The 25064-nt window shown below is 47.3% G+C and overlaps 1 protein-coding gene across 1 annotated transcript in view; it reads right to left on the minus strand.

The window, feature by feature from the left end:
- HHLA1 (HHLA1 neighbor of OC90) overlaps positions 1 to 25064 on the minus strand; it is a 56281-nt gene that overhangs the window by 20195 nt on the left and 11022 nt on the right. Inside the window, exons 7-14 of the mRNA XM_081204719.1 lie at positions 24847 to 24930; positions 9935 to 9991; positions 9235 to 9321; positions 8397 to 8489; positions 7346 to 7597; positions 4922 to 5161; positions 2160 to 2237; positions 1246 to 1317 (exon numbers count right to left, since the gene is read on the minus strand). Coding sequence (XP_081060845.1) covers positions 1246 to 1317; positions 2160 to 2237; positions 4922 to 5161; positions 7346 to 7597; positions 8397 to 8489; positions 9235 to 9321; positions 9935 to 9991; positions 24847 to 24930 — 963 coding nt within the window. The remainder of the gene's footprint in view (positions 1 to 1245; positions 1318 to 2159; positions 2238 to 4921; positions 5162 to 7345; positions 7598 to 8396; positions 8490 to 9234; positions 9322 to 9934; positions 9992 to 24846; positions 24931 to 25064) is intronic.

The raw sequence follows: 25064 nt of genomic DNA on the forward strand, positions 1-25064 counted from the left end.
TATGTTCTCATCCTCAAGCAAAGTTCTTAACCCAAGGTACTATTTCTGGGTTAGCGGAGTCTGTAACCTGAAGCGTCTTTAACCCGAGGTACCACTGTACAAATAATCTGCCCTGTCTGAGAGGTGCCTGCGCATCCTCATGGGACCGGTCTTTTCTGCAACCTGATCCTGCAGAATGCAGATAACCACTCACTCAACCATGGGTAGGGGAGATTGTGTGGATCTTTGCAGAACGTGCTGAACTATGTGTCACTTTTCCAGGCAACCAGCACCTTCTGCAAAGACTCGTGGGCCCAGCCAGAGTCTTCAGGTACAGCCTCTGGGTGCCTTGGAACTTGTTGAAGGAATTTGATTCCCCGTGGAGTTGCATGTGCATTTCTAAGAACCAGGAAACGAAAGTGGACAAAGGCAATTAGAAGTGTATTGTTGTTGAGCAAGAATCATCCCTGCATCCCAGCCTCCTCATACATGGATGGACCTGTCCGTTTCATCTGGTCCTGGAGGAAGAACTGTGAGAGGAGAGACTTCATCAGGCAAGGCTTCCTTCCACCTGCCTTGCTCCACCCTCCAGTCTCTGCTTCTCAATTTGTATTGTATTATTTTATGTACTGTGGCTTGCCGTTGTTTTATTGATTATAGTGTAGAAATTATTTATTGTAACTGTTGAGTGGATTTCTGTTTAACTTTTATATGTTAATATTATTTAATACTATTCTAATGATTGTTGAATTTTACTTTTTTGATGTAGGTTGCCTATTTTAAAGTTTTATTATCACATTTTTGTATTGCATTAGATTGTTATAAGATGATGTAATACAATATGTGTATGTGGAGTATCTAATTGAAAAACTAATAAATATTATTTGGAGGGGTGAAGATTGTTATAAGATGTACATTTTTTATTTCTTCAGCTTGTATACTGCCTTGGGTATTGTAAGATAGAAAGAAGGTATACAAATTTTAAAAAATGATGATGATCTCAGTTTTCCTCCAATCTTAAATTCTATTTTCCACATTTGAATTGTTTAAAACAATAAATAAATTTTAAATTTCTAACTATTCTACTGAGAATTTGTCCCAAGAAATACATTTTTTGTATGCATTTTGGACTAATATACATATTTTTGCAACCATTTCCACTAATATATACAGAAAGGCTGGAGCTAGGGCATGGCTTCCATCATCAAGAAATTCGCTATATACACCAAAGTGTTGTGGGTTCCTTGCACTGCAAAATAAGCTCACCTGTCTGCATTGGGCGAGGCGCTTTGGTCCGTTTCAAAGAAGCTGGTCGCGTCCAGAACGTAAGGGCTTCAGCTGAAAAAGCAAAAGCAGAAACACGTATGACCTTAATTACAGTGGCAAGAAGAATTACTCTTGTAGCGTTAAGGGTTTCACAGCAGTTACGTTACTGCAGTTCCTCAAACAAGTTAGGAGAGGTGCAGGAGATTCTCCCATGAATCCAAAGGATGTGCAAATGGGTTTTTTTAGGTCCACACAGGCCAACCCCATTCGCTGATGATGAGCCTAGTGAAACCTGTCAGCATTTTGGTGCAGATTTCTCCGTTGCTTGTATGTAATTTTCTCTAAAATACACATTTTTGCAAAACTATTTCCCCATACATAATGCATTCATGCATTTTCATTTCACTAATATATTTATGTGTACTGTATTTATTTTACCCTAGTATTTCTGTGGACATTGCTTGGCCACAGAACGGCACCGGAAATAGAATAGAGGAGAATGAGGTGTGTTTCAGTTTGCATACTGTTTGGGCAAGTGTAAATTCAGTGAGTTCAGCTTTAAATGCAAACTGAATTATTCCCCCCCCCCCGCGTTCCTTGTTACTTGTGCTGAGATATCACAGGACTTCATCCATCAAAGGCATCCCCAAACTTGGCCCTCCAGATGTTTTGGGACTACAATTCCCATCATCCCTGACCACTGGTCCTGTTAGATAGGGATGATGGGAGTTGTAGTCCCAAAACATCTGGAGGGCTGAGTTTGGGGATGCCTGATCCATCAGAAAAACCAGGCTCTGTTAATCCTTAAAATGACACACAATCAAACTTTGGATGGTTTTTCTGGCAAGAGAGTAACCCATGCAGCATCTTTCCAGTAGATTATTCAGACATTTTCATAGACAATCTCTACTCACAGGGAGGAGGACGGGTCTTCAACGCATCCTGCACTTGCTCTATGGAAGGAGAAGCCAGCGGTAAAGGAATTCCTGTTGCTGAAAGGGTTGAATGTTAAAATTAGTTGCCTCTGATCTGAACTGAATTTAAACTTTGCATGGGTTATATCTATGAGAGATAAACATGGACTAAATCTGATGTGGGGTTCTTAAACTGGAGCATCTTCGTAAATTTTCAGATCTGCTTAAAAAGAGAGAACTGATCCCAATTCTTAGGAAGTTTACTGTGTACATACATTTTCTTAAGTACAGTGGTACCTCGGGTTACAGACGCTTCAGGTTACAGACTCCGCTTAACCCAGAAATAGTGCTTCAGGTTAAGAACTTTGCTTCAGGATGAGAACAGAAATCGTGCACCGGTGGCGTGGTGGCAGCAGGAGGCCCCATTAGCTAAAGTGGTGCTTCAGGTTAAGAACAGTTTCAGGTTAAGAACGGACCTCCGGAACGAATTAAGTACGTAACCAGAGGTACCACTGTATTGGAAACTTTGCTTTAAAAATAATAATCACCATCATCATATCATTTGGCTGAAATGGCATTTCCTCCCACCTTTTGTTTAGATTGGGATAGTTAATGTGGTACCCTCCATATGAGATTCTTGGGTTGTATCTCACATCTTCCCCGACTGTTGCCTATGCCAGTAGGGTCTTATGGCAGATGGAGTTCAATAACATTTAGAAGGCAATATATTGACTGGTCCTATTTTAGATTATCTTGGGAGGAGGTTGGGGGGGAGGACCCCAAAATAATATCAAGATAACTGGAGCTGGAAATATGATCCCAAACTGTTGGATTTTAATCTTGTACAAATAGAGATTCAAACTGCATGGACACCCAGGAATAAAAGGGTGCAATCTTGTGTACAAAGTACAAGAATCCTTTGACAAAATGAATATTTTTCCCCTGAGGATCTACAGTGAATTTATACCCACAGAGCTTCCCAATTCATGCACAATAACCCATTTAGCATATCAAATGATTGCAGATGATCCACCAATTAATGGATGAATTAATGACAGTTGTACCTCAGGTTACAGATGCTTCAGATTACAGACTCCGCTAACCCAGAAATAGTACCTCGGGTAATAATAATAATTTATTATTTATACCCTGCCCATCTGGCTGGGCTTCCCCAGCCACTCAGGGCGGCTTCCAACAAAATATAGTAATCCATCAAACATTAAAAGTTCCCCTAAACAGGGCTGCCTTCAGATGTCTTTTAAAAGTCTGGTAGTTGTTGTTCTCTTTGACATCTGATGGGAGGGCATTCCACCGGCCGGGTGCCACTACTGAGAAGGCCCTCTGCCTGCTTCCCTGTAACTTTGCTGCTCACAGTGAGGGAACCGCCAGAAGGCCCTCGGCGCTGGACCTCAGTGTCCAGGCAGAATGATGGTTTGCTTTGCTTCAGGATGGCAACAGAAATCATGTGGCATGGCGCGGCGGCAGCAGGAGGCCCCATTAGCTAAAGTGGTACCTCAGGTTAAGAACACTTTCAGGTTAAGAACACACCTGCAGAATGAATGAAGTTCTTAATCTGAGGTACCACTGTACAACAAAATGTTTTGCACCTCAGGCAATATGGAGGTTGCATCTGTGATGCTAGACTCATCCTGCCTCATTCATAGACATGACTCATTGCTTTTTTAAAAAAATAATATTTATTATTTTTCCAAAAACTTAAACACTAAAAAGAAAAAAGAAAAATGACTCATTGCTTCCTGCTGCTGTCACCAAATGATTAACATGAAGGTTGGTGGTTCAAGCACACCCAGGGACAGTCTTTGGGGGGATTCCTGCATTGCTGGGGGTTGGACTAGATGACCCTCAAGGTCCCTTCCAACTCTACAATTCTATGATTCTAATCAGTATCATATAACACCACCAGCTGAGTCCCTGTTGAACTGGGATGGGGAACATATGCTGGCATATCTCTGGCTGAGCCAAGGATGAGGGAGTTAAGCTGGCACAGCCAGCTGTTTCGGGAAACTCACAAGTTCAGCCAGAGATCTGCTGGATCCTAACCTGCTCATCCTGGTGGATCTGGCTATAGGATTCCTCCCGAAGTGTTTCTAATGCTAAGTACAGTACCCTGTATACAGGCACGTCCAACAGGTATATTGTGATCTACCGGTAGATCACTGGACGTCTGTGGTAGATCACTGGTTGATCATTGGCTCACCTCAAGGAAGCTCAACAACTTTGACCTGAAGCCCTAAAAATGGGGCTTTCCCTCTGAATTATACTGGGAGTTGAGATTTCATGCTCTTTATTCAGCTCATAGTGGTGAGGAGGAATGGAAGTTCCCCCAGAATGTCTGCTTTATATACATTATTTACACCATGGGCCCCATGTGATTGGCTAATTCCGGGATTCACCTGGAGGCCGATCAGGTTACAGATTCATTTCCACCTGGAGCTGGATTGGGTGGCTCCTGTGGACCAATCAGACTGCTGCATTCTGGATCCTATTGTTCTAGGACCAATCAGACTGCTGCGTTCTGAATCCTATTCAACTCAGTACATAACACCATCCTAAAAAAAACCCCTCTACAACTTTGACCTGAACCCCCCACAAAAGGGGGTAGATCACTGCCAGTTTTTAACTCTGTGAGTAGATTGCAGTCTCTTGGGAGTTGGCCACCCCTGCTGTATACAAAGCAAGGTTTGCTTATATTCATAGTGGGCATCTATCATCCCTCTGCTTCCCACACTCTGAATGCTCACTTGGCACTGGCTGCGTTCCAGGCGGAATCCCATAGCTCAACGGAGGCAAGGAAGAAGCCATCGCAGTAGGCGAGACCGCCCATTCTTTCACAGCATCCGTCTGCAGCCACGAGGACTCTTGGAAAGACGAAGCCTCAACACCTTTCAAGCCAGGAGTCTGTTGCCACATGGTGAACGGCGGCGAGGATGCCCCATCACCTTTTGCAGCAATGGTCCACGGTTGCGCAGGCATCTCTGGAGCTGAAAAATGAAGAAGCATAACAGATAGGGTTGCCATGTCTCGAAGAGCAAAAAAGAGGGCAGCCCGAGCCGCTGCCAGCCCAAACTGGGGAAAGAGGCATGCGAGACTGCCGTCACACTCATGCACCTTTTTCCATGGCTCAGGATGGCAGCAGCCATGGCACAAAGAGCCCAAGTCACTGCTAGTCCAAGCAGAGGCAAGACCCCAGCTCCTTCCTACCTGATCTTTGCTGCAACAGCCTCGCTCTGCTGCGCCACTTCCGCTTCTGGGTCACAGCACCCACCTGAGCATGTGTGTGCCCCCAACCCCCTACCCCCCAAATTTAAACAAAAAACCCCCGGACTGGCTCCCGGTGGAGTATAGGGTCAGGTTCAAGGTGCTGGTCTTGACCTTTAAAGCCCTTTGTGGCTTAGAGCCCTTGTATTTACAGGACTGCCTCTCCTGGCATGCCCTGCAGAGGACCTTAAGGTCCATGAATAACCATAGTTTAGAGGTCCCGGGCCCTAAGGAAGTCAGACTATCCTCCACCAGGGCCAGGGCCTTCTCAGTGATGGCTCCGACCTGGTGGAATGCTCTGTCCCATGAGACGAGGGCCCTTCAGGATTTAACCTCCTTCCGTTGGGCCTGTAAGACCTTTAATTTGAATTCAGCCTGATCTTTTATTTCCCTTCCCTTCCCTTCCCTTCCCTCCCCTCCCCTTTTATGAAGATCACGCACTCTGAGACCCCATAGCTAATTCTCCCCCGGTCTCCTCGCTGGCCCAAGTAGGACCAATTCAGCCAGCTAGCCCTGGGGATTATCTAATGTTTATTTCCCCTAAATTGATTTTTGATTTTTGAATTTTATTGTAATTCATGTTTTTATACTGTATTTTATACTGCTTTTATAATTAAGTGTTTTAAATTTATTGTTAGCTGCCTTGAGCCTGGTTTTTGAACCAGGAAGGGCGGGGTATAAATAAAAAAACTATTATTATTATTATTATTATTATTATTATTATTATTATTATTATTATTATTATTTCCTTTTAAATTTAAAAATCTACCCAGATGGGCATGTTGGCCCCCAAAAAGAGGACATGTCCAGGTTTTCCTGGACATATCGCATACCTAATAACAGATCCTGAGGGCTCGCTGAGAAACCTATCCAAGAGGCCTGTGGACAAACCTTTGTCTTTTCATTGCCTGTGGTGGAAAGGCAAAGGAAACAATCCTGTGCACAGTTATTTAGGAATATTCCCGTGAGCCAGGAGTGTGAACTGCCCAAGCCATGAAAAATGGACATTCCAGGGTAGAGGCGAGGGACTGAGCAAGCAAGGGGTACTTACTCAGAATCTTAACTCTGTTCAGCTCAGTCGCATGAACTGACAACCTAGTGGGACTTATGGTGGAACTCAAATGCTATTTTAAAGGCTTGTTTTCCTACTTCCAGTGCAAGTAGAAAAATAGGTACTGCTCTGCTGGGATGGTAAACAGCATTTCCATGTGCTGCTCTGGTTTCTGTTGTGCCAGAAACGGCTTAGTAATGCTGGCCACATGATCCGGAAAAACTGTCTACGGACAAACATCAGCTCCCTTGGCCTGTAAAGCGAGATGAGCACCGCAACCCCAGAGTCGTCTGCAACTGGACTTAACTGGCAGGGGTCCTTTACCTTTACTTTTCCTCTGTCAGGCTTAGGTTGGCTCAGCTGGCAGCAGTCCCACTGCTGAATGTAGTTTGAATCTGGCACACGTTACGCCCACTTAATTTAAATTACCCTAGCTTCCCATACTTTAGGGAATGGGGGGGGGGGGGGAAACGATATAAAAACAGATTGTGTAGAATGAGGGAAGGACACTCTGAAAGGATATGGTAGTCTCCTTTTCTTAGCTATTGGTCTTTGATATGAAGATGGATTTGCTGCATACATTGGGATATCTTTTCATGCCTAATGTAGTTTTAGGTGTTTCCGTTGCAACTGCCGATATTCAAGGCGTTTTTATGTTATCTGTGCAGAGTATGATTGTTTGAAATGAAACAGAGCAGGTTTTAAAAGCGTTCCCAAGGAAAGCAATAAAATCTGTTAAAATAAATGTGACACAGAGAAAGCGGTTGTCTGAGTGACAGATTGCAGTTGCCTGCTTTATGCTCACACTCCATCCAGATATGGACTGTGCACCCTGTTCTGAATCCTCAGAACTTACTGAGGGTTGCTGGAGCTTCTGATGGACTGTCATAGCTTCCCAGAGGAGTTGGAGGAGGCCCTGTGGAAGCTGTTGTAGTTGATGAAACCTCATACGCTCTTGAAACCTCAGTCTGCAGCCATAAGGGAACCTCTGAGGATGATGCTTCGAAGCCTGTTGGATTAACACTCTTTTGTATCGTGGGATCCTGCGTGAAAGGCATCTCTTTTCCTTTCCAGTCGCCAGTCTGTGACCACCTAGGTATCTTTGTAGCTGAAATATGTTTAGGAAATATGAAGATAAAGTATAGATTAGATATAGATATGTAATATGTTTGCAGATTTATAAACTGCTTCACTGCCCAAAATTATCAAGCTCGCATACAGCAATAAAAAATGAGTTTGAATACCAAAAAACAACAACCCCAAAAAGTTCTGAAAAACAATAAAACCATTTCTACAGTTGTACAAATAGTATTGCAAAAAAATGACTGAGTCACACTTTTGGGAAGGTCTTCTGATGGAAAAGGTCTTCAGTAACCACCTAAATGTCAAGTCCCATCTTATTTCAGCTGGCAATTGATTCCAGAGGGCTGGTGCTGCAACTCTAAAAGCCCAGTTTTGCAGTACAAATTAAGTGCACCTCTGGGACATATGGTACCCTCAGTGGTGCCCCATCAGAAGATAAATATATATATGTGATTATATATATGTCAATCACATACAAGCGTAAGCACACCACTGTCTCCACCAGTACACACATTGATTTTGTGCTTCCAATACTACTTGGCTAGAAGCCATCACAGGCAGATACAAGTCATGGCTTCCCCCAAAGTAGCCTGGGAACTGTGATACAGAAAACAGAGAATGCAACATTTTTAGGAATGGCGAAGATCAGGGCTAGAGCCCATCAAAGTGATATATTGCCGGTACAATAAGGTAAGTGAAGGCATTTTGTGCTTTTGAAAGCATTAAGAACATCTAAAAACAACCATGCCCATTGAAAGACAAAGGATTAGTCAGCCAAATAAACAAAAGATTGCCTTTCCAAACACAGAGGGATACTTGCGCACTTTTAAATGTCCATGTGTCTTTTGCAGCATCACCTAACACCTTGCCAGCATCCTCCCATAAAGGAACCAGGCCGGGGAGAATCAAATCTAAACCTTTGAGGGAGGGAGAGAAAAAGAAAGGAAAGCTATTGCAGCAGAGAAAACGCAATGGCCATCACCACCAAACACTGGAAAACACCACAGGAAACAGGTAATAAACGATTGAGAAGCACCTCATCTCTAAGCTGCCTGCCCATGGTCATGCTGAACAGGAACCAATGACAGAGGCAGTATCTGCAACTCAGAATCTTATGATGAACACTGCAGATGAGCTTTCACAAATAGCTGGAATGGGGATTCCCCCCCCCCAGCTTGAGGGCCACGCTTACTTGCAGGCAGCCTTAGAAGGGCCACATGCCTGCAATGCAGGGAGGTTGAAGTTGATGACTCTTGTGGTTCCTCCCAAGTCAATGAAGTTGATGACTCTTGTGGTTCCTCCCAAGTCAATGAAGTTGATGACTCTTGTGGTTCCTCCCAAGTCTACAATTTCTTTGATTATTGACCTCTGGGCCTGAGGTTCCCTGCTCATACTGAATGGGATTTGCATGGGAATAAATGTTAAAGGAGGAACTGGGCCCTGGGAGAGGACATTGGTGGATAGGATTGAGCTATATTAAGTACCACCATTTTGCTTGTGTGCCCGGCTGACAAGTAATGCCTCAGTAGCGCTAAAGGGTCTTAGGATAGAAGCAAGCTTAACTTCCAAAGATCAAAGCCTGGCCATTTCATGCAACTCAAACACGCTTCTTGTTCATTAACAGCTCGGCCTCCCTCCGTGTTACATTCAAGATACACTTACCCAGAAGGTCTGACACATTTCCTGAAAAAGTGTAATTAATAAACGGTGACTTTTCAATGGCTTCCCACAAATCGGACAGGTTTCTTCCTGTTGGGAAAACATGGATTCAGGATGCTTCAGTAAAAACTGGATGTGACAAGGGGCGAGAAAATGACCTGGGATAGCAGTAAGCAAGCAGGCTAGTGCTTGTCCCAGAATCATGGGAAGGGCTGTAGCTCAGTGGAAGAGCATTTGAGTAACATGCTCAAGGTCCAAGTGTTGGCTAGTGGAAGGCATGGAGGCCAACAGTAGGTGGCACTAGAGCCCATAACTGGCACAGCCAACTAAATTCTAGATTCGTCTCCATTGTCCTTCCTGTTGAGTTCGTCAAATGCAAAACAAGGACCATGAAGGTAGATGTTTTCAGTTAGTGCCACACCCTGGACAGGTACCTTCAGCCAGCATGAGGTTGGGGAGGCAGTGCCCCATTCAACCTTAAGGATTGGCCTCCATCACTACAACCCTTCCTCTTGGCATGTTAGGTTAGCTTGGGCAGAGATTTAGCCCTGAAACACCCCCATCCAAAGCAATGAAGCTCTGAACACCCCCGGCTGAAGTGGTCAAGTCCAAGGTGGGCTCTTGTGCACAGGGTTCGTCCAAATACAGAGTTCAGATTTCTAAGCAACATATTTGGGGAAGAGAAGGGCAATTACATGGTTACCTGTGCGGCCTGACATGACACAAATATAGATGCAGTCCGTGTCATTTCCTTGGCTCACTGAAAGACAGATGCTGCCTTAATTAAAACTCATTGAAGAGGAACAACAACAACAAAATCAGTTTTCTCATTCACATCACAAAGTCTGCGACAGAAATATCCAAAAATTATCCTGAAAGTTGTAGTGCCAATTTCTTTCAAGTTGGAATTTCAAGGGGCAACAGCAAGGAACAATGCCCTCCTTATAATTTCCTCACTGGACCTTTTTTGTAGCATGCATTAAACACACACACAGCATCCAAGCAATTTGAGCCTAAATCTGATTCCCTCCTGAATTTGTGTAGTGGATAAGGGAGCAATCCTATAGAAAGATCCACCAGGAGGAGCAGGATGGGATCCAGCAGATCCTTGGCTGAAACAGGAGGATCTCAGCTCAGCCAGGCTACGCCAGCTTAACTCCTTCCACAGCTCAGTTGGTAGAGCACGAGCCTCCTAATCTCAGGGTCGTGGGTTCCAGCTCCACATTGTATTTTTTTTTTATAAAATTTTTATTGGTTTTACAAAGTTTTAAAGAACAAACAAACACTTAAAAAGACATACAAACACGTATAGTTTCATAACATTTTTTCATAGACCTCTTTTCTGAGACTCCCCCATACCCCCCCTTTCTGCATCCCAATGTCCATAGTTTTATAGCAACTCCCAATTGTTCCTTTCCAACCTCTGTCATCTTAGTCATCTCTGTATTCTGACCTTATGTCACTGTATCCCTTTATTCCTAAAAACCACAACACTCTAACATTCATCAAGTTTATAATAGTCCTTAAGATAACTTTTGAATTTTCTCCATTCTTCTTCCGCCGTCTCTTTTCCTTGGTCACGGATTCTGCCTGTCATCTCGGCCAGTGTCATATAGTCCATCACTTTCATCTGCCACTCTTCCAGAGTAGGTAGATCTTGTGTCTTCCAATACTTTGCGATAAGTATTCTTGCTGCTGTTGTAGCATACATAAAGAAAGTTCTATCCCTCTTTGACACCAATTGGCCGACAATGCCCAAGAGAAAGGCCTCTGGTTTTTTAGGGAAAGTACATTTAAGTACCTTTTTCATTTCATTATAGATCATTTCCCAGAAAGCCTTAATCTTTGGGCATGTCCACCAAAGGTGATAGAAGGTACCTTCAGTCTCTTTACATTTCCAACACTTGTTATCGGGCAAATGATAAATTTTTGCCAGCTTGACTGGGGTCATGTACAACCTATAAACCATTTTCATAATGTTTTCCTTTAAGGCATTACATGCCGTGAATTTGATACCGGTGTTCCATAACCATTCCCAGTCAGCAGACATAATGTTATGACCAATATCCTGTGCCCACTTAATCATTGCCGATTTGACTGTTTCATCCTGTGTATTCCATTTCAGCAGCAAGTTATACATTCTTGATAAATTCTTAGTATTGGGTTCTAACAATTCAGTCTCTAGTTTTGATTTTTCCACCTGAAAACCAATTTTCCTATCCTGTTTGAAAAACTCCATTATTTGATGATATTGAAACCAATTTTGTACTTTATGTTTCATTTTCTCATGACTTTGTAGTTTGAATTTATCTCCCTCCTGTTCCAAGATTTCCCAATACTTCGGCCATCCGACCTCCATATTGAGCTTCTTCACTGCCTTAGCCTCCACTGGTGACACCCATCTGGGGGTTTTGTTTTCCAACAGATCTTTATATCTTATCCAAACATTAAACAATGCTTTTCTAACAATATGATTTTTAAAGGCACTATGCAGCTTGATTTTATCATACCATAGATATGCATGCCAACCAAATGCATTATTAAAACCTTCCAGATCCAAAATGTCTGTGTTCTCGAGGAGCATCCACTCTTTCAGCCAGCAAAAAGCTGCTGCCTCATAGTACAATTTTAAGTCCGGCAGGGCAAAACCCCCTCTTTCTTTAGCATCTGTCAGTATTTTAAATTTGATTCTGGGCTTTTTGCCCTGCCAGACAAATTTCGAGATATCTTTCTGCCACCTCTTAAAACATTCCATCTTGTCAAGAATCTGCAAGGTCTGAAACAAAAATAACATTCTAGGCAATACATTCATTTTAATCACTGCAATTCGGCCTAGCATTGACAATTTCAGATTTGACCATATTTCTAGATCTTTTTTGATTTCTGACCAGCATTTTTCATAATTATCCTTATACAAATTCACATTTTTAGATGTCAAATAAACCCCTAGGTATTTCACCTTCTTGACCACCGTCAACCCTGTCTCCTCCTGGAATTTCTCCTTTTCCGTATCTGTTAAATTTTTTCCTAGAACTTTGGTTTTTTGTTTATTCAACTTGAATCCGGCTACCTGGCCAAACTGTTGGATTATTTCTAGGACCCTTTTCGTACTAGTGTTTGGCTCTTGCAAAGTCAATACTAGGTCATCTGCAAATGCTCTTAACTTATAATGTTTAGCTCCGACCTGCACTCCTTTAACCTGCTGGTCATTCCTAATCATATTCAGCAACACCTCCAGAACTGAAATAAAGAGCAATGGGGAAATTGGGCACCCCTGTCGTGTTCCCTTTTCTATCTTAAGTTCCTCAGTTATTACATTATTTACAATCAATTTAGCTTTTTGTTCAGAATATATTGCAGCCATACCATTCTCAAAACCTTGGCCTACCCCCATCCCATGAAGATTCTTTATCATAAAGCTCCAAGAGATATTGTCAAAGGCTTTCTCCGCGTCCACAAAAATCAGTACTGCTTTAGTATTTATATTCACCTCTAGCTTTTCCAAAATGTCTATTATATTCCTTACATTGTCTGCTAGGTGTCTTTTTGGGAGAAAGCCTGCTTGATTCTTATGAATCTTTTCCATCAACACTTTTTAAAATCTTTTTGCCAGAATGTCTGCAAAAATTTTGTAATCCACATTAAGTAGTGAAATTCGGCGGTAGTTCTTCAGTTGAGTCTTTTCAGTCTCTGTCTTTGGTATGAGTGAAATATATGCTTCTTTCCACGATTCAGGTGCCTTTTTCCCCTCTAGGATCTCATTACAGACCTCTTTTAATGGTTGAATCAACCATTCCTTCAACGATTTGTAGTATCTGGAAGTCAGTCCATCTGGTCCTGGAGATTTGCCCAATTGCATATTCTGAATGGCAGCCTCTATCTCTTGTTCTGTTACTCTCTGGTTCAGATCCATCTTACTTTGATGAGAGATTTTTTTGTAATCCATATTTGTCAAGGAATTTGTCTATATCTTCTTCATTTTGCGGTCCTTGAGTATAAAGTTTTTTAAAATAACTCAAAAAGCAATTTCTAATTTCATTAGGTTTGGATATATTCTTTCCATCCACTTCTAGGCTTGTAACTGTATTTAATTTCTGCCTTTTCTTCAATTGCCATGCCAGAAGTTTGCCACATTTATTTGCCGATTCAAATGTCTTTTGTTTCATTTGCTTTATCTTCCATTCAATCTCTTGGTTCATCAATTCCATATATTGTGTTTGGTATAACTTAATCTCTCTTAAGATCTCCTGGGACTTTGGTTTTACTCTTAATTTTTTCTCTCCTTCTTTTATCTTTTCCAAAATCTTTTCTTTTTTCTCATTTTGTTTTTTCCTCTTTATTGAATTTTGTTGAATCAAGAAACCTCGCATCACGGCTTTGCTTGCGTCCCAGATCACTCTTTTTTCCACCTCAGCCCTCAAGTTTATTTCAAAGTAGTCTTTTAAAGTTTTTTGGGCCTTCATGAGGATCTCCTTATCTCGAAAGAGAGTGTCATTCATTCTCCATCTAAATTGACCAGTTGTTGTAAGTTTCTGTCAGAGCTGCTTCAAGATCCTAGCTCACAGAGGATCACGCTAGCCAGCGGTCATTAAGTAAAAGTCTTTATTGAATTACAGTCTCCATTCTCACGCTGCTGTCTGCAACTCTACGTCTACTAGCTAGATCGGCGAGGCTCCGTCTGAGTCTCCGCCCCGTGCGCACCAACTTAATATCCTAGCCTTGCTCCACCTTTTCCTCCTGACTGTCCTCCTCTGGGTCCCTCTACCCCCCGGGGCTTCTTCCTTCCGGGATTCTTCTGATGCTGACCCGGACCCTTCTGCCTCCTTGCGCCGGGCTTTAGGACCTGGTTCCCTTTCGGGGCTGCTCACTGCGCCGCCTTCCTCTGCATTTGAACTTGGCGCGCGCGCCCAACCTTCCACTTTCCTCTTAACCGTTTCTTCGCTCCCCGATGGAGGTGTGGCCACTCCTGACTCCTGCCCTCCCTCCTGTGGTGAGCTGCCAGCGCTTCCCTCCTGGCTCCTTTCCTCTTCCCTACTTCCTGGCGGTGACGCTGGTCCCGATTTCCAGCTGCTCCCCCCTGAGTCTCCTCTGGCTCTATCTTCCTGGGGTGCCTCTCTAGATTCCCCCCTTGCCCTGGCCACTGGTGCTCCTTTCTGTGAATCCTCTGATTCACTGGAAAGACTGGGAGATCTCGGGTCGTCATCATCACTCATCCTTTCCTCTGTCTCCTCCCCTTCGCTCTCTGTTTCCTCCCTTGCCCGTGCCTCTGCACCTAAACCCCTGACATCCATCCCCCCCTCGAAGCCCCCCAGTCCCCCCTCCCCTCCTTCCGGTGCTGGAGCTGGGGGCTGCTGTTGCAAAGGGACGAACGTCGGATATCGGTCGCTTCCCGTGGCAGGCCTCCATCGGAACTCTTCCGGGTCTTCCTCCCTGCTCTCGTTGACGACAGTCACCTCCTCTTCCATCTCTGTGCCGCCGTGCTCGAAACCAGGGTCGTCCCCGAAAATGTCCATGTCCGTCTCTCCCGCACTTCCTCCAGGCGGCGTTGCTCGGCCGGAACAGTCCAGCCACTTCCTGCGGAACTGCTCCTCCGGCCTATCGTCCCACCAATACGAGGGTTCTGAGACAGATCCCGAGGGTGACCCCTCCGGGGAACGGACGTCTCGTGTCGGTTCCTCGTCCGAGTCGAACCCCCTGAACGTGCTGTCCGAAAGCGTGGGCGTGAAAAGCCAGTCGTCGAAAAAGTCCGCTGGCATAGGTCTATGTGGGAAGAGGGCATGAAACTCGTCTTTGAGCAGAGGTTCGTCTAAAGCGTAGCCCGGCACCCAGCTGTTCGCACTGGCCGGGGTGCCCTCCCTGGCGAGAAAGTATTCTACTCCCTCTTCCCCCCATCTGGAGTCCAAAATCTCCGTGACTTCGTTGATGCGCTCCTCCTGTGCCACTCCCGCGTGCCCCGTTCCTTCTCTGAGCGGACTCGGCGCCGTTCCGGGTTCCTGGAACCTGTGCGGTGCCTTGTAGGGAGTGAGCACCGATCTGTGGAACACCGGATGCATTCTGGAACCCTCCGGAAGCGCCAGCCTGAAAGCCACCGGGTTGACCTGCTCTTCGACTTGGTAGGGCCCCAGTTGTTTATGCCCTAGTTTCTTCTTGGCCAACGACCTGGCCGGCACTGCGTGGGCTGCTAACCAGACCCAGTCTCCCACGTGGAGCTCTTCGCCAACCCTTCTGTGTTTGTCCGCTTGTACCTTGTATGCGTGTTTAGCCAGCTCCAGGTGGCGCCGCAGCTGATCGTGGACTTCCTGCAGCTCCGACGCGAACGCATCTGCTGACTGCGGCTCCCCTTCTCCCCTGCATTCCAGTCCCGGGAAGGTTCTAGGGTGCCGCCCGTTGTTGGCGAAGAACGGCGTGACGCCCGTGGATACGTGCTTCGTGTTGTTGTAGGCAAACTCTGCAAGCGGCAGGTAATCCACCCACGTCGCAGGCTGTTGGTTCGCATAACATCTCAGGTACTGCTGCATGATGGCATTGGCTCGCTCCGCTTGCCCGTTGGTCTGCGGGTGTCTCGCCGACGCCAGATTGATCTTGACGTTTAGGAAGCCCATCAGTTTCTGCCAGAAGTTCGAGATGAACTGCCGCCCGCGGTCGGACAGAATAGACCGTGGCAGACCGTGAACCTTGAACACGTGGTCTATGAACAGTTTGGCGGTTTGCTCTGCCGTGGCCACCTTAGCACACGGAATGAAATGCGCCATCTTGGAGAACAGGTCCACCACCACCAACACTGCCGTCTTGCCCCTTGAGCTGGGCAGATCCGTGACAAAGTCCAGAGCCACCCTTTCCCAAGGTTCGACCGGAGTTTGCAGCGGCTCCAACAGTCCAGCCGGCGGTTTGTGCACCGGCTTTGCCCTCTGGCAGGTGTCACACCTCGCTACGTAGTCTGCGACCTCCCCTCTCATTCCAGGCCACCAGAAATCCCTGGCTACTAATTCCACCGTCTTCTCCTTGCCAAAGTGCCCGGCCGTGGGTGCGTCGTGCAGCTGCTGTAGCACCTTGGCTCGAAGTTCGTCACCCGGCACGTAGATGGCCCCTTTACGGATGAGCAAGCCATCTCGTAGCTGGAAACCGTCGGCCGCTGCCTTGCCCCCTCGCACCTCTGCCATCTTCGTTCGTGCGAAGGAGTCCCCCTGCAACGCTCGCCGCACCGCCTCTAGGTCCACGGTCGCCGCGGCGCACGCCCACACTGTCGGTGCAAAGATGTGCATGGCGGCCGCTGGTGTTGCGTCCTCCAGATACTGTGGCTTGCGGGAGAGAGCGTCTGCCATGATGTTGGTGTCCCCCGGGACATACTCTATTCGGAAGTCGAAGTCCGCAAAGAACTCAGCCCAACGTATCTGCCTCTGGTTCAGGAACTGTGCCGTGCGCCAGTGTTCCAGATTCTTGTGGTCCGTGCAAACCTGCGCTGTGTGCTTGGCGCCGATCAGAAAGTGCCTCCACGCCTTGAACGCTGCATGAATGGCCAGCAACTCCCTGTCCCATATGGTGTAGTTCTGCTCGGACTTGCTGAGCTTCCTGGAGTAAAACGCTCCCGGCCGCCACACGCCCTGCTGGTCCTTCTGCAGCAGGACCGCCCCCACTGCTCTGTCCGAAGCGTCTGTCTCCACCCTCATCGGCATGCTGGGGTTGACATGAAGCAGCTGCTCTTCCGACGCGAAGAGACGCTTGAGGGCCTGAAAGGACTGCTCCGCCTGCTCTGTCCAGATGAACTTCTTCTTCTTGGAGCTAAGGGTGTCAGTGATGGCCGCCGTCTGCATCGCGAAGCCCTTGATAAACTTGCGATAGAAGTTCGCAAAGCCGACAAACCGTTGGACCTCCTTCCGGTTGCGTGGGCTCTTCCAATCCAACACCGCTCGAACCTTGGCGCTGTCCATGGCGAGCCCCTTGGCAGACAGCTTGTAGCCCAGAAAATCCACCTCCGGCACGTCAAATTGGCACTTCTCCAGCTTGGCGTAGAGCCTGTGTAGCTTTAGCCTGCCCAGCACTTCCTTGACGTGCTTGTCATGTTCTTGCTGCGACTCCGAAAAGATCAGGATGTCATCCAAGAAACAGACGCACGTCTTGTAGAGAAGTCCCGCCAACACGTGATGCATAAATGCTTGAAAAACGTGAGCGCCATTTTGCAGTCCAAAAGGCATAACTCTGTATTCGTAGGTACCCAGTGGCGTGAACATGGCTGTCTTCCACTCATCACCTTCCCGCATGCGAATGAGGTTGTACGCCCCCCGCAGGTCCAACTTGGTGAACACCTTTCCCTTCCGTACCTTCGCCAGGAGGTCGTCGATGCGGGGCATGGGGAAGTCCGACGGCTTGGTCACACTGTTCAAAATCCTGTAATCCACTACGAGTCTTTTTTGGGGCGTGTCTCGCTTCTTAACAAAGAATACAGGACTGCCCCCCACTGCCTTAGACTCCCGGATGAAACCGCGCTCCAAATTATGATCGATGAAGTCTTTGAGTTCCTGCAGTTCGTCCTCAGACATGGAATACAGCTTCCCTTTAGGCAGCGCCGCCCCCGGCAGCAGGTCAATTTTGCAGTCATATGGTCTGTGAGGGGGTAGCCTGTCTGCCTCCTTCTCGCAGAAAACTTCCAGAAATTCTGCGTACGTGTGGGGAATCGCTTGCAGCGTGCCTAGCAGCAGCTGTGACTCCTCTTCCTCTCCTTCCTGCCTGGGTACGATGCAGTGTTCAGCACAAAAGGAAGAGCCGAAGACCAGCTGCCTCTGGAACCAAGCCATCGTTGGGCTGTGCTTGTCCAGCCAACTCATACCCAATACAATGGGCGTGTCAGACAGTTGAGTGACGTTGAAGCTGATGACTTCCCTGTGATTCCCAAGTCGCATCACCATTGGTGGCGTCTGCTTCACCACTTGCCCCCCTAGCAGCTCCCTGCCATCCACCGTGACAACCTGCAGGGGCAGTGTGGCCGGCAGCAACTGCACAGCGTGCCTGTCGACAAATTCCTGCCCTATAAAGTCCGCGTTGCTGCCGGAGTCGATGGTGATTGGCACGTCCATGGTGATTCCAGTGGGTAGCTGGAGAGATGCTGTGAGCCTCACTACTGGTTTGGGCGGGAGGGGGTTCACTGGCTGTAAAATTTCTGGGGACTGCGTCACTAACACGTCTGGCTGGGCCCCAGTGCCTCTTCCTCCAGCCAGACATTGTCGTTTCCCTGCTGTGGTCCTCCCTGCTGCGTTGCTGCAGTCACCATTGCTGAGGCTGCAGTAAGCTTGTGGGGCCTCTGGGGACACTCTTTCGCCATATGCCCTGGCTGCTCACAGACGTAACACTTCCTGGTCCCTCTAGGGGGCTTCGCTTTCACTGCTGCCGGTGCTAGGGCTCTGGTTGCTGACTGAGCCCTTGCACCTCCAACCTCCATAGGTTCGGCTCCTCCTCCTGGCGGAGGCGTGGATTGCGCCCGTGCTGCTTCTCTGGGAAAGAAGGAGGGGCCCCCGGCTGGTTCGCGCCCTCCACGTCCTTCGTCCTTGCTCCACGGACGTCCTTCCAGCCTCACCCCCACAGCCAGTGCCCTCTGAACGACCTCCTGGGTGGTTCGGGGTCTCTCCCCCCTCGCTATCTCATCTTTAATCGAGTTGTGCAGTCCCTCCCAAAAGAGGTCTCTTACAGGAGCCGAATCTCTGTCCCATTCCAGGGCGCTGACCAAGGCGAAAAAGCGGGCATGATACTGTCTGACGCTGGCCCTCCCTTGTCTCAGCCCATGCACCTCCTTCCGTGCAAGATCAATGTCAATACTTGATAAGAAACACCCATCCATCGCTTTAATAAAGGCATCCGCATTCTGGAGCGCCGGATCGTTATCTCTCCATAAATTGCGCAACCATGCTTTCGCCTCCCCATGCAGATGGGACATGATGAACCCCACTCTCTCCTGTTCATCTCTAAAGTCTTTATGCAACAGTTGCAGTGCGCACAGTACGTCGGCTCTAAAGTTGGGATACTGTTGCAGGTTCCCATCGAAGTGAGAGAGCAGTCCGCCTGTCCGTCTCGCCAACCCAATTCCCTCCTGCCGGGGTGTTTGCTTTGCCAGTACGTCTAACCTGACCTGGAGATCCCTGCAGGCGGCAGCTGCCTCATCCTCTCTCTTCCTGGATGCGAGAACCTCGGCGTTCAGTTGTGCCACTGCTTTTCTGAGGTCCTCTATCTGCTGCTCAGCCGTCATGTCTCCTGCCGTTCGTGAGCTCGCTAGTGGGCGCCTGTTTCTCTCCCCTCCTCGAGGCTGCAGATGCCCACAATGTAGAGACGGAGCCTACTGTCAGAGCTGCTTCAAGATCCTAGCTCACAGAGGATCACGCTAGCCAGCGGTCATTAAGTAAAAGTCTTTATTGAATTACAGTCTCCATTCTCACGCTGCTGTCTGCAACTCTACGTCTACTAGCTAGATCGGCGAGGCTCCGTCTGAGTCTCCGCCCCGTGCGCACCAACTTAATATCCTAGCCTTGCTCCACCTTTTCCTCCTGACTGTCCTCCTCTGGGTCCCTCTACCCCCCGGGGCTTCTTCCTTCCGGGATTCTTCTGATGCTGACCCGGACCCTTCTGCCTCCTTGCGCCGGGCTTTAGGACCTGGTTCCCTTTCGGGGCTGCTCACTGCGCCGCCTTCCTCTGCATTTGAACTTGGCGCGCGCGCCCAACCTTCCACTTTCCTCTTAACCGTTTCTTCGCTCCCCGATGGAGGTGTGGCCACTCCTGACTCCTGCCCTCCCTCCTGTGGTGAGCTGCCAGCGCTTCCCTCCTGGCTCCTTTCCTCTTCCCTACTTCCTGGCGGTGACGCTGGTCCCGATTTCCAGCTGCTCCCCCCTGAGTCTCCTCTGGCTCTATCTTCCTGGGGTGCCTCTCTAGATTCCCCCCTTGCCCTGGCCACTGGTGCTCCTTTCTGTGAATCCTCTGATTCACTGGAAAGACTGGGAGATCTCGGGTCGTCATCATCACTCATCCTTTCCTCTGTCTCCTCCCCTTCGCTCTCTGTTTCCTCCCTTGCCCGTGCCTCTGCACCTAAACCCCTGACAGTTTCATTTCCATCTTCACAGCGTTATGGTCGGAGCAAGTTTTTGGGCAGATTTCTACCTTTTTAATCTTTGGAGCCATGCCACTAGTAATCCAAATTTGATCGATTCTGGTCCAGGTCATCATTGCTTGGGAGAAAAAGGTTCCCTCTCTCTCCAGAGGGTTCCTTGTTCTCCATATATCTATCAAATCCATGTCTTCCGTCATTTCAAAAAAGGTCTTAGGAAGTCTCCCTTCCTTGATAACTGTTGGTCTTTGTGCCTTGTCCATGTTAGTGGAGACCACACCATTCATGTCTCCCATAATTATCATATTGTAATCCAAATAGTCCGTCAGAGTTTCATGAAGTCTCTTGAAGAAGTCAGATTTGCCTTCATTTGGTGCGTAGATTCCAACAATCAAAAATTTTTCTCCTTGTACTTGTATCTCCACTGCCAAATATCTCCCTTGTTCATCTTTAAACATCATTTTTGGGGCCCATTTTTCTTTTACATATATCACAACTCCTCTTTTTTTAACTTTGTCTGATGAGATAAATTCTTGTCCTAGTCTTTTGTTTATAAGTAATCTCCTGTGAGCTCTGGTTATATGTGTTTCTTGTAGACATATCAGATCCAATTGTTCTCTGTTCAAGATGTGAAAAACTTGTCGTCTCTTCAAAGGCCCATTGAGCCCATTGCAATTCCAACTAAGGAATTGCAGAGCCATCTTGTTATTTTTCTGACACTCCTCCAACAGCTCCAAGTTGTTGCTCTTCGTCTGATGGTGGTGGGATATGTCCAAACGATAGATTCAGAATGTCTATTGCTCTCCTCTGTTCTGCAATTGGGTCCACAGTTCCCTTCTGAAGATCCTCTTGGTTTCTTTTCAAAAATTTCTCTTTATCTTGAATAGTTTTTATTTTCACCTTCTTTCCCTTGTAATCAAAGGACAGTCCCTGTGGGAATTCCCACCTGAAGCGGATGGAGTTTTTCTTTAACAGAAGAGCCAAGTCCTTATAGAAGTTTCTCAAGTCCAGGATATATTTTGGGATGTCTTTAAAGATCTGTACAGTTGAATTTCCAATTTGCAAGGCCTTTTCAAAGTGTAGTCTTAGTATTTTATCTCTTTCTTCCTTAGATCTAAGTGTAATCAGACAATCTCTCGGGGTCTTTCTGTCCTGCTTTTTACCCAGTCTAAACGCTGTGGTAATTTTAAATTCGTCTTCCTCCAGTTCTTCCCAGCAGTCAGCAAACTCTTGTGTTAAAAACTCCTCGAGATTGTCAGTTTCGTTCTCTGGAATCAATCTCAATTTCAGATTTCTCTCTTTTCTCTGTAATTCCCATAGAGCCAGAGTTGCATCGTGCTCATAGACCTTTTTGGCAATTGGTTCTAAATTCTCTTGGGTCTCTCCAGCAATAGCTCTAGCTTCTTCAGCGATTTTACGTGTAGTAGAATTTTCCTCAACCAGTTTATTTATAGATTCTGTGTTCTGATCTAATCTTGCTGATATTTCTGTTAATTTTTGAGTATTTTCTGAAGTCTGTTTTGTCAAAGACTCCAGGGATTGGTTTATCTTAAGTAAGGCTTGTGTCACAGCATCCATGGAGACAGCTGTCACTTTTTCTTGTCCTGTTGTTCCTGTTGTTCCTGTAGGTCCTGCAGAAGTTACGCCTGTAATCGAGCCTCTTTTCTTTAGTTGCTGTTGCTGCTGCTGGTGCTGTTGTTGTTGTTTGGTCTTGGCTCTTGTGACTATCTCTTCTTGTGAACCACTCATGTCAAGGTCGTTTCTCACGGGAGCTGTTTCCCGATGGAAAGTTCCACTGTCTTAAGCTGTGCCGGCCTTTACTTTACCCTCTAGGGGGAGCAAATCAAAATGTCCAAATACAAAGACAAAGAGAATATCCAAATGCGTAGGAAAAGGAGAAAGAGAGAAATTAAAACAAGTATAGCAGGAGGCTTGTAACTGCAAGTTGCCACAGTTTCCCAATAGATATTGTCTCAGCCTGCTCTGGTATACTGTATCCAAGCAATGCAAAAACTTTATGTCACAATGTAACTTTCACAGGAAGGATTCAGTTCAGTGTCCTATTGTCTTATTAGGCAGACCGTTTCAGGTTCTTAAGACAGCAGAGGCAGCAGAGGATTTTTTTTTTTAAGTAGATCATGCAATTGCTAAAGTCTCTCTTGCCTCCCCTCTGCCCTGCTAGCTAGAGGGGAGATTTAAGGTCCAAATGTCAGGTTTAATTGAACAAAAGCAAAGTCTTTAATGGATGCAGCTTTTAAGTTCCGTTGCTTTCACTTTCATGCAGTCGGGGGAAGGCAGACTTCCTTTATTTTCGCCTCCCCGTTTTCAGCCAAATTTCCGAGTTTTAATTCCAAATAAAGATTCCGTTTTACTCACGGGTTTTTTCTGTCCAAAATTTACAGGAAGGAATCGGCGCTCTCCACTAATAGCGACGTGGCTTCACCCTGCGGGCTGGGTAGCGATTCTCAGCACCGCGCTCCCCCGATGTCATTCCGGAGCCTTTAAAAAGGCTCTTTCTGCGGTAAAGGGGGGGCGCTTCTGGTGCCCACCGAATCTCCTCGTTCACAGGCTTCCGCGCCTGTGATTTTAGGGGTCCCCCGCTTGCCATAGCGGGACAGACCCGAACTCGCAGGGCAGTCCTTTTCCGAAGCTTGGAAAGAGGACCGCCATTAGCGCTGGCGCCGACCACATTAGCGGACCACATTAGCGCTGGCTCCACATTGTAAGACTAGATGACCCTCGTAGTCCCTTCCAAATCTACATTTCTATGACCCTCAGCTGAATTGGGATCCAGCTGACTGAGCCAAGCACTGTGGGTCTTAAGCTGCTGTAAGTCCTGAAAAAGGGGTGCTCCCGGTGGATGGCATGGGCAGCAGTGGTGTAGCGTGGGTTGCCAATTCCCAGGGCATGGCAAGTATTGCGCCCAGTAAGGCAAGTATTGCGCCTCCTAACCTGTGCCTCCATGCATCACCAATGCTGCTGCCAGACAGGGCTGCGGAGCATCAGCAGGACACACGTGCATGGCTCCTTGGGCTGGGGCACTGGCACGAGTCTTGCCATCTGCCTGACTCCCCCACCAGTGGGAGACACTGCATAGCTGAGGAAAGCAAGGGCCCATCCTTTCCCAGCTCCTGCTCAAAGTGCTGCTCAGGTTATGGTTACCAGATGTCTGTTTCCTGGGGACAGTCCCTGGATTTACAAATCTGTCCCTGGACAAAATCCATCCCCGGAACGTCCCCGGATTTCATTTAATGCCCCCGGGTTTATATTTTAAGTGCTGTAGATTTATTAGTAGGGAATGAATTGTAATAATAATAGGGGTTGCTCGTGCGTACGTTGGCGCCACTCCTGGCTAGGTTGCCTGGTTGAACCTTTCCTGTCTGGACAGCCCTTCACTCCGTGGCTGTCTCAGTCGCTAGCAGTTTCCGTCAGTGGGCATTTCTTAAACCTTTTCCAACATAAAAGTTGTTCGACGCCAAGTCTCCTCCTACTCTCCCTGCGCGGAAGTCTTCTGCGCAGGGAGGGTGTGGGCAGCGGAGGACCCGTGCTCTCCCCTCTGGTGTCCGGCGAAGAGTCCTGGAGCCCTCTCGCCGATTCCCCCATCTGCCCCCCTTTATCCCTGGTGTTACGCTGATTTCCTTCCCCCGCTGATGAGCTGCCTCTCTCCCTGCTGGGCCCTTCTCCAGCATCACTTGGGAGCCTTGCCTCCACCTCTGGCTCCGATGTCAGTTCCCTGACATGAATGTTGTGTGATTGGTTCAACAGCACAAGACACATCATATGGGGACTTCTGGTGCGGCAAAATGGCGGGTGCCATGTCAGCGATCAGCGATCAACTGCACTAACAGGCTGGCTCCGAGCTGCTGAGACTGCCACTGCCACCACCACTGCCAAGGGGGAACTGGGTACACCTGGTGCATCAACTGGGGGAACTGCTGACCCCCCCCCCACGACCCAAATTGAGCTGGGAGCGAGAGCACTGGCCACTTGGCTGACTGCCCAGCGGCATTCTGGGGCCAGGAAAACCCCGGAACCAACGCAGGGAGAAGGAGGAAAGGAGAAGGAAAAGGGAGAGAGAGAAAGAGGAAGGAGAAAAAAGAGGGTAGCCCCAACCTTGTCACACCGCTGCCACCGCTAAGGAAGAGAGGTAGGAGAGCACCGGAAGGGCAAGGACACATGGCCAAGCCCAGGCCTGACCCAAGCCTACCTCACGGTGGCTAGCACTCCAAGAAAGCAGGCTGGGGCCCAGAGGAAGGCCGCACGACAGAGGAGACCACAGAAGAGAAGATTCTACTTCTTAATTATTATTTTTTAATATCTTTTTTTCTCTTTTCAAAAAAAAAAGTGTCCCTGGATTCTTTGAAAAAAATCTGGTGACCTTAGTTCAGGTGAGGCGGGTGAGTGTGGTGGGGAGCCCCTCTGGTCAGGGCAGCAGATGGGGTCCATGGCCCGGCACCCACATTCCCTGTGCCTGCCCTTCGATTGTCAAGCTTAATGCACTTGGCATCAAATTTGCCAGCAATGACTCTTACCTGACACAATAGAGGTAGACTTGAAAATTTCTTTAAGGGAATCAGTGGAGTTGCCAACGATATCAACTAGCAAAGCGGTAAAATCTGGAGAGAGAAAACCCAGCCAAATAAATAAAGCACTTGTCTAGTCCAGGACCTTCCCCAAGTCCATCTCTTTACCACCAAAAATGAAGTGATGGAACAGAAAAGGCCAAACTACACATTTCGACAGGGATGGT

This window comes from Podarcis bocagei, assembly GCF_964188305.1.
Source record: "Podarcis bocagei genome assembly, chromosome: 8".
In the NCBI taxonomy this organism is placed as follows: domain Eukaryota; kingdom Metazoa; phylum Chordata; class Lepidosauria; order Squamata; family Lacertidae; genus Podarcis; species Podarcis bocagei.